At 33.6% G+C, this 10,199-nt stretch overlaps 1 protein-coding gene across 1 annotated transcript; it reads left to right on the forward strand.

Annotated features, from left to right (window-relative positions):
• Positions 1-3,896: 3,896 nt before the first annotated feature.
• On the forward strand, positions 3,897-5,029 carry LOC149232286 (putative carboxylesterase 13). The gene is made up of 3 exons (XM_089381871.1): positions 3,897-3,965; positions 4,075-4,409; positions 4,606-5,029. Exons 1-3 carry the CDS (start codon positions 3,897-3,899, stop codon positions 5,027-5,029), a joined length of 828 nt encoding a protein of 275 aa, XP_089237997.1.
• The last annotated feature ends 5,170 nt before the right edge of the window (positions 5,030-10,199 follow it).

Consider the following 10,199-nt stretch of genomic DNA (forward strand, 5'->3'; position numbering starts at 1 on the left):
TTCTCGACTCTCCACTCATTCTCCATGATTATAATCATCGTTATCATTATCATTGCAAGGTTCTTCAACAACACATCAATGTGGATTTTCTAGCTTATGTAAAATTTAAAAAGTTTCAAGGTATTTTATAATGACATAATGAAATTTGTTTTTTATGTGTTATATTCTTTATATGACTAGTGGCAAACACTATTATGTTGCAATGGGCACAGCGTTGCATGAGTTTACGACATTGCCCTAAAAAATTCTTTTTATGCAGACCCAAGGATGATTAGGAAGAGCGAAGGATGGGGCGAGCCCAACGATGGTGGGTGGACCTACCCATGATTTTCTGCATGGTTTTCAGGCGTGATGGTTTTTCCCATGGTATTTTGTAGACTGAATCAAGGTAACTGCAATTATGTTCTAATTTAGGGTTAATGGATTTGGGGCTTACAAATACTTCGACATGTATATAATGTATTGCAACATTGAAAGGAATATAACAAAAAATCAATCTTGTTTTTCCAATTTAGGGTTCCACGAGAAAAATCTCTATGTATATTTTTTATTCTCACCATTGTATATTTTTATGTTTTGTTAAGAACTCATTTGTAGATAATTTCTGTACAAAGTTAAAACCTTCAAGATTATCACGAGTTCCTCCAAATTGGAATTGGAAGAAGAGAAACAATAAACTTCTGTGTCATTTGCATCTCCATATTTGGTAGGAATGGAATTGAACAAGTTCTTACTTGCAAGGTTGGATGACTTGATTAGAAATCTAAGGAATCATGCTCTAGTCTTAGATTTTTGTATGCGAATTGAGCAAATGACTATTTTTTCATCAAGGTTTTTGAATTTTTTCTCTTGAGAAGGTTATTTTGGATACCCACTAAGTATTCAGCCTCGATTTCATTTTGTGAAGCTTCTGCATAATGGAATTGATTATCTTCTAGAAAACCATTAATTCAAATAAAATATGATGGAGTATTCATGGCATGTATTTCTCTCTACAAAGTGTGTACTACTTGCTTTCGATGAGCACAAAATGATCTATTACAATAATGGTTTAAAATATTTAAGTTTCTAGTGATTAATGAGGGAACAATCCTTGTTTAAATACTACAATGTTTTGTTACTTTGAGATTTCATCGTTTGTGTAGTGAAAATCAATAAGAAATTTACGTTGGGTGATTTTTTATTTTCCTAGTGCACAAATGAAAGACATGGTATTATTCCATTAGCATCAAGAATTTCTTATTATGAAGTTTACATTGATACGAATCAAATCTTAATTAAATCTATTTTGTAAAATTTGTACACTGTTTTTAATTGCGTAGGAAAAGTTTAGTGACTAGTCCAAAAAAACTTGTTGACCTAGAACATAAAAATGAACCATTGTGGTAGTTGGCCTTTCAAGATAGTGCATTAAATATGAAAGGTTTGGAGAGGAAGGGCATTCAAGAGAAGGGAAGTTGGGAGAAAATGAAGAAGTAATGTGGTAGCAAAACATGAAGGACTTGGAAGAAGAACCATGCTTGAATATCCAAGATTTTCTTTGAGACAAATCCATTTTCAATTTTGCAAGTGAGTAAGAATGTATTAAAACCTTGATTTGCAACCATTTCCTAGGACCCATAAAGTACTCATTAAATTTTGGCTTTCTAGGGTAAAATATGTGTATGTATTATGAATGTTACCGTTCTGTGTTTGCATTGGTTGGTATACTTATAGGATATCATTCAATGGAAATTCCACTCATTGGCTATTATATTATTAGATTGTTGAGTCGAGAGGCTCATTCTACAACCTAGTATGAAGTGATGTGTAAGTTATTCCATCCGTCCATTCCCCTTTAAAATAAAAATAAACTATAAAATTTATGTTCTAAATAGAAATATAATGTACTATAATAAAAAACTGAATAGAAATAAAAAAATATATGAGTAAGATGTTTAAATCTTATACTTTTCAAAAATATTCAACAAGAGATTTAAATAAACTATTTGAAGACCTATGTTAACTAATTTATGTTGACACCAACTTTATATATATATCTATATATGGAAAATAAATCGTTAAAATAAAGCATTTTAATGTTGTATATAAAAAAATATTCAAGATGGGTTATTAATAAAATATTTTAATAAGAATTAATATTAACATATACTTAAAAATATATTAATAATAAAAAATCATTTTAATTTGTGTGATAAAGTGTCTCGATATACATGTGACATAAAATATTTTAATATAAAGTAAGTATATATTATATATCATTTAAAAAAATTATGTATATATTATCATGAAAAAATTAAGTTTTTATGGTTTATTTGGTCCTATATATACTCTATTTAGCATTCAAAAATACAATTTAAACAATGAAAAACAACACATTGTATTTTCAATCTAAAGAAGTTTTCATGTGAAGAAATTTGATATTTGATCACTCTCGGATCATATTAGATCTGTACTTAATATGGATATATGTTGGTATTTATTACCATCAATTTTTTAATCAAACATTAGTAAACTAGTTTGAATTCCCAAGCTCAATTTAGTTAACCATTGTTGAATGTTGTGTTCTAGTGTGTTTTCTCCTCAAAACAAAAGAATAAATTCTTTCTTAGCATGTCAACCCCACCACGTATTAAATAGTTGGGAACTTGGAGTTGTAATTTACTTGACTCATTAGTTGCAACAACCTTGGATTGGTTTGGTAGATGGATAATCAAGTGTCTGGATGCTATGTACGAAAGATATGTTGTAATGTTCCTATCCTATCTTGTAAACATTTTGACTTAGAAACATTACATAAAAATAAAAATAAAACTAGCGATTACACCAGATGTTGCAAAGGAAACACCTTAAGGCATAAATTCGAGAAGAATCTTGACAAAAGATCACTGAATATAAAAATTAATAAACTAAATGTCATTCAAATCTAGAAAATAAAGAGAAATCACTTACATAATGCTAAATTTACAGATTCTATAACCTTACCTTTCGAGCATAGATTGCCTCTCAATCTTCAAAGATGCTATTTCAAGTTCAAATAGGAAATATTTGATAAGAGAGATGCTCTTTTTCAATAAAAAAATAATTTCCATATCATAAAATATATAATCAAATATTATTTTTCATTTGTAATGTTAATTTTTGATTTATATACTTTGTTCGGAAAATGTCCATAGGCAATGAATTTATTTGCATTTAGTTAGAGGCATTCAAAGATATTTAGGCCTCATTTGTAATATTAACTTTTGATTTATATACTTTGTTCTGAAAATGTCCATAGGCAATGACTTTATTTGCATTTAGTCAATTTGTTTTTGTTTTTTATTTATTTATTTAATCTTTTAATATTTTTCATCATTATTTTTTAATTTTATTTATTTATTTATTTACATTTTAATAGTTAATATTGAGCAATATGTCACCATTCAAGAAAAATATGTGTTTTCCATAAAATCATAATAATTTTCACAACAATTCTAAGAAGAGAAGGACAAGGCCGATCAAACACACAAAATTGTTTCATAATCATGTCAAGTTAATATAAGAGACGAGGCCACCAACAATCACAACCAATGCAATAATCAAAATCGTTTCATAATCATGTCAAGTTAATATTGTGAGTGTTAAATAGTGCAATACTTATCTTGGACAGTAAGTAATCAAAATGCCTAATTTATTTTATTTGTTTATATCAAAATCACTAATTTTAAGTCATTCATTAAATCGATAGTTTGAAAACTTAATAACCGTCATACAAATTTTAAAATGATTACTATTTAATTAAAAATACAAATAAATACCATCAAATTTAACCCCCTAACTACAACCGATAGAAATAAACTTTCTGTAATTTATGGTGATACCACAACTCATTGGATAGTGACCGGTGGACCGTAATGGAAACTAGTGTTCTTTCATCAAAAGTTTGCACCAAATTACGTCCCATGACACAAGTGTGGGGCCCGGTAAGAATTTCATGAACGTAAGGTCCAAAACATTTCCTGGTTTATGATACGATATTAATGGAACATTAAGGTTCACTATTAAAATCATGGTATGTTTGGGAATTATCAGGGTATCTGGAGCTTTAAATGCAAGCATCTAGATCTGGGGTTTGTAACTATATTCTTATCTGTGTTCCTCCCTCTCGGCTTAGCTATTGATAGCAGCACTACCAACGCCATACCTATGGAGGAATCATCTTCTTCTTTATCTATTGTAGCTGAGGCTTCCGGTCTGCTGAGGATATTCAAAGACGGGAAGGTTGAACGCTTGGTCGACGAGGGTACCGTTCCCCCTTCTCCACAGCTTGGTAATGAATCCAAGGGAGGAGTGGCATCCAAGGACGTGGTCATCGATCCTGAAATATGCGTCTTCATTCGACTCTTCCTTCCTCCATTCGAGACGTGGTCATCGATCCTGAAACAGGCATCTTTTTTCAGCTCTTCCTTCCTCCATTCGAGACGTGGTCATCAGTCCTGAAACAGGCGCCTTTGTTCGCCTCTTCCTTCCTCCGTTTGAGACGTGGTCATCGATCCTGAAATAGGTGTCTTCATTCTACTCTTCCTTCCTCCGTTCGAGACATGGTCATTGATCCTGAAACAGGTGTCTTCGTTCGGCTCTTCCTTCCTTCATTCGAGACGTGGTCATCAGTCTTGAAACTGGTGTCTTCGTTCGGCTCTTCCTTCCTCTATTCGAAGTGACTGATGGAAAGCAAAAAGTTCTAGTACTTGTGTACATTCACAGAGGGGCTTTCTGTATCGGATCGGCTATCTTGCCGCTTTATCACAACTATGTCAGTGAAGTCGCTACACAAGCCAAGGTGATATGCCTATCGGTGGAGTATAGGAAAGCGCCCGAGCATCGCCTCCTTGCTGCTTATGATGATTGTTTTGGCATTCTTGAATGGCTTGACCCTCAAGCAGTAGCACTGGATGGGGTGTCCATGGATCCGTGGCTCGCTTCATGCTTAGATTTTAGGAAGGTGTTCGTGGCAAGTGACAGTGCCGGAGGCAACATACTGCATTAGTTGGGAATCCTTACGAGTGGAAGGAAATGGGATGGCCTGTGTTTCCAAGGGGCCATTTTGGTTTAGGCCAGCTTTGATAATGTTAGTCGTAAAGCATCTCATTTAAAAAATAAGTCTGTGAACTGTTACACATAACCAATGCATACCGCTCCGCAACTAATTTGTAACTATTCCCCACCTAATTTGTAAGTATTTTGATTGAACAATTGAAATTTGTGCAATCGTCTAACATCTAATCGTATGGCGTACAAGGATGATAGGTGGGCAAGGAGGGGAGTTGATTTCAGAGAGAAACACCTTACGACGTAATTACAACAAAAAAATTTAAATAAAAAAAAATTAATAATTAAAATTAAACTAAGTTAAAGTAGCCAATTTACCATCAACAACTTTTGGGCTCCATATTTTTACAACCCATGGTTTTTCCAATGGTATATATATATATATATATATATATATATATATATATATATATATATATATATATATATATATATATATATATATATATATATATATATAACCAATCTAGATCCATCTTAACTATGGATCTACCAATCACTGAGAGGGATCAAATCTCTTAAGGTGTAAACCTCTTTAAGAGTGAAAAGGTATTTGATCCCTCTTGGTGATTGGCAAATCCAAAGTTAAGATGGATCTAGTCTAGTAACATATAAACAGGTTTTCTTGAAATAACATGGCTAGTAACATGGATTATTAAAACCACATGCCCAAAAACTCATTACCCATTTCATATCATACTTATTTATATGGAAATTTTTTAATTAATTTAATTAAAAGGATAAAAGGGCATAACTACTTTAGAGATAAATATGAACCTTTTAGTTGTGAATACTACTAAAATTAATGAATATTGGGTGAAGGTTAATTCCCTACCATTTACCCCATAATTATTATTATTAATTATTAAAGTAAAATTCTTAAATTCCTATTCCAAAATATACACACCTATCAACGTAGTTAAATTAAGAAATGAATATGTCCTTTGATCTGGATTGGGTTATTATATTGTTTGTCATCCATATTGATGATTTTAGAGTAGAAAAAGTGGAGGAATAAGCTCACATGACCATTTTTACCAGTAAGACACAATTTGACAAATTGGGGTTTGAAACCTCTTGGGAACATTTGGAGGCATCAAATTACATTTTGTGGCATAAGACTTTGTTGCTTTATCACCACATTTTGTTTTTCTATTCTAACATAATATATTTCCAACGATGAAAGAATCACCCTAATCAGAGTTTGTATGAAAAAGTTATGCCATTAGAAGTTGACCTTTCTATTTCGACCACCATAATTCAAGATGATGCCACATTAGCCCTCATTACTCAACGAAAAGGGTCTAACCACATGATCATGAAGAAGAAGAATATAAAACAATTCCATATTAAAACTCTCATTAAGGGTTGAGGGATTCAAACCTAACCATTAATTGGCTATTGGGATATGTCATAACTAAGGGATAAAGTGGAAAAGGAGTTCCATTTTTTTTAGTGCATTTGTTACATAAATGATCCACGGGATTAAAAATATGCTCAAAAATAAAAGTGCTCAAATTCTCCTGATACTAGAGCTAAATCATAGATCTCATCTTTCTTATTCTAATGACACTTGAATTTCCTCAATCCAACACCATATGGGAAAGTTAACACAAACAATTAGAAAGTTAATTTGCAGGGTTGATTAGGCAGTAGACTAGGTAGGTTGTACAATGACATGGTGCTGACGTCAATAGGTGAATATGTAGTATGGTTTTTAAAGGACTAATCAGGAAAGGACAAGTGACAAAGAGTGATTGGTGGTGGTGCGTGAGGTTGGGCCAATCACAGGCTACCACATGGGCCAATGAAAGGACATCAGTGAGCCAACCATCTATCTTACCATTGCACCAAGCCATGAATATTCTTATATAATGTGGGCCATTTTTATTTATGTTATACTTTTTTTGATGGTTTGCGGGGGGGGCGCCTTGACCGGCACATCACTCAGCTGGCCCAACCCTAGTCATATATTATTCCACATGACCACAAGAGGTGGAAGAAAGGGTGGAGAGTTAGCCCCCAACCCCAGTCCCATGATTATTACCATAACCACTGGCAGAACCAACGAAGGGGTGGGGCACGTGTCACCCTGTCTGCGCCCAACCCGCAAACATATTTGCACCTAATATGACCAAGAGAAGAGGACTATCAGCTCGTGCCCTGATTATATTGACTGCCACATGACCAAAAAAGGGTAGAATTTAAGTGTGCACATGTCAAAATAAGTATTGAGAAAATTGCACCTTTTTCGACGGGAAAGCACCACCTATTTTTGTGAAATTTTCATTGTGAAAGGCCTCAAGGGGAAAATTAATTTCCATTTTTGACGAGGGGTTAGTTTTGCATGAAAATTAGCAAGGAAATGAAGAATGAGGCTTAACATGGCCATTTTTCATCCTTTCTGAGCCCGGGAAGATCCTACCTAGGGTTTTTTAGGTATTATGGACACAACGATAACATTATTTTTGTTATTTGAGCATTGTGCTTTCATGTAATTCAATTTTTTAGCATATAATTTAAAGGGCTAACATTGAAAGATGGACCTAGAGATGTAGCCCAGCAGGGGTGAAATCCATCATCAAATTCGTGTTTTGTGATGCTGCATGTGGTCTATGTTTCACTGTTAAAATTTGCAAAAATTAACTAAGTTTACTAAGTTTATGTGCTTTTCCAATTTCAATCTATTTCCCACAAGACATAAACTAGCTTGCAAAAGTTTACAGGAAACCTTCAAATTTTTAACTTCAGTTCAATTTGGTATTGGAGCATGGTCATTTTGAAGGTTTGATAGTTCTTGCAAGTGTTTTGTTGAATGATTACAAGGTCTAAATTGAGAAGATGAGGAGTGCTGGAAGAACACAACCCTCAAATTGGTTCAAGGAGGCCACAAACTCCATTAATCCTGGCACATGAAGAAGAAAATGTTTTGATGTTTGAGGATGTAATAACTTTTAGCAAGGCTTTCTATGATATGTTTGAGATGGTGAAAGCATTGTATGAAGAGAGAGAAATAAGGATGCAAGGAGAAAGTTCTAATCAATAAAAAGGTAATGGTGGTGATGAGAGAAAGCCTCCACCTCCTCTTGCTCCTTCACCTCCATATTCACCTCATTGAACACCTAGATATACACCTCCTAGATCTCGAAAAGGACATGTCAATAAGACTCCTTTGCTTACGTTCGATGTAAAGTTTGAATTACCTATGTACAATGGAGAAGTAAATGTTGAAAAGTTGGATACTTGGGTTCGTCAAATTGAATTCTATTGCATGATTCAAAAGAATGATGATTATGTTGCAAATATCCAACTTGCTTCTCTTCATTTGGAAAGTGCAATGCTGATTTGGTGGGAGGTCAGAATTGAATAATATTTGAAGAGAAGTGGTAAAATTATCTCTTCTTGGAATGATTTTATAGCTGCATTAAGAAGGAAAGTTTATCCATTAGATTATATGCAAAAATAAATTATAGATTGGAAAATTTTAGAAAATCTAAAGGTGAGAGTGTCCAAGTTACACACAAGAATTTAGAAGAAGAGCTTTAATCTTGTGTGTTGATTTATCTTCACAAGATACTCTCCTTAAATACATAGGTGGATTACAATTTTATTTGAGACATACTATAATTATATTTAATCCCACCAATATATATGAAGTATGTGTTCAAGAAACTCATTTAGAATCAAGAGGAAAGAATGTTCCTCAAGAGACTAGCAAGAAACCTTCAAAATATGGAGATAAAGGAAAGGGGAAGTTTAAAGGCAAAGGAAAAAAGAATTCTATAGTCAAGAAAGATGGAGAGAAACTTACCTATAAACATTGTTCAAAATAAGGCTATGATGAAGATGATTTTTGGAAATTACATCCATAAATGAGACCAAAGAAGTTCAATAACAAGGGGAAACAAACGACTCCTTCTACAACTCAAAAAGATCTAGGATCTGATTTAGGTGATGAAACCAAAATCATAGCCATGGGAATGGGAGGTATAGATTCTAATGCAAGCACGAGTTCTTCTAGTAAGCCTAGTAAGTATCAAAATGATAAAGAATGAAGTGAGCTTTTCCATATCAGGGGCATTACAAAACATACAAAAGTTGATACATTGTTTGATAGTGGATCCCAAGTCAAACTTATCTCTGAAGAAATTGTCAAGAAACTAAATTTAGAAACTACAACTCATACTAAACCTTACCCTTTGGGTTTGGTATGCGATGATGGAAAATTACAAGTGACAAGAAATTGTAAACTAAAATTCACCATCACTGCAAATTTTATAGATGAGGTAGAGCTTGATGTTGCACCACTTGATATATGCGAGATTTGTTTAGGGAGTCCATACTTGGATGAGACAAAATCTATATCCTCTCATCATGAGAAAAAATATCATATTTTTAAAGATGGAGTTGAGTATATTAGTAGAGCACATCACAAAAAGATGAAATTATCTCTTGTTAGTGTTGTTTAGATGAAAAGGCTTGTAAATGCTAGTAAGAATTTTGTGTTATTGATGATTAAAGCTAAAGATATTGATGAATCTAAAGGTTTCATAGTATGTGATTAAAAACTCAAGCATGAATTGGTTGATGTTTTTAACACTTATGACAAAATGTTTCAGGAACATGAAGGTGTTGTAGTGGCTACAACCACCCTCCAAAATTTTTCCTTAGCTTTGTTTTGGAGCCTCCCTACCAACCATCCTTAGCATCATGTCTTGCACTGTCAAGTACATACGCTTCATTTGATTTTCAGCGGATTTCCTGCCTCTACATGTCAGTTTGCTTCAATCACTTCACAAGATTCCATTATGGACTTAAGCTAATCACTCGTTGAGTAGTCCCCTTAGAAAATTGCGCAATTCTGGAGGGGAACCAACTTTCCCTCCAGAAATTGCGCAAATCTATTGGGCAGCACGCTAAGATCCAAAATTGCGTAGAACAGTCAGACCGGCTTCCCAGAGAAAACTATGCAATCTAGCCCGACACTGTAATTCAACCCATAAATTGTGCAATTCTAGTAAGTAGTCTCCTGTTGATCCCAAAAATTGCACAATCCCTTTGGGACAACCAACCCAGCTCAGCCTAGAATCTACGCAAATCCCTCTCCC

This window comes from Pinus tabuliformis, chromosome J (assembly GCF_031772625.1).
Source record: "Pinus tabuliformis cultivar Carrire ecotype Pingquan chromosome J, CPIR1, whole genome shotgun sequence".
NCBI lineage: Eukaryota > Viridiplantae > Streptophyta > Pinopsida > Pinales > Pinaceae > Pinus > Pinus tabuliformis.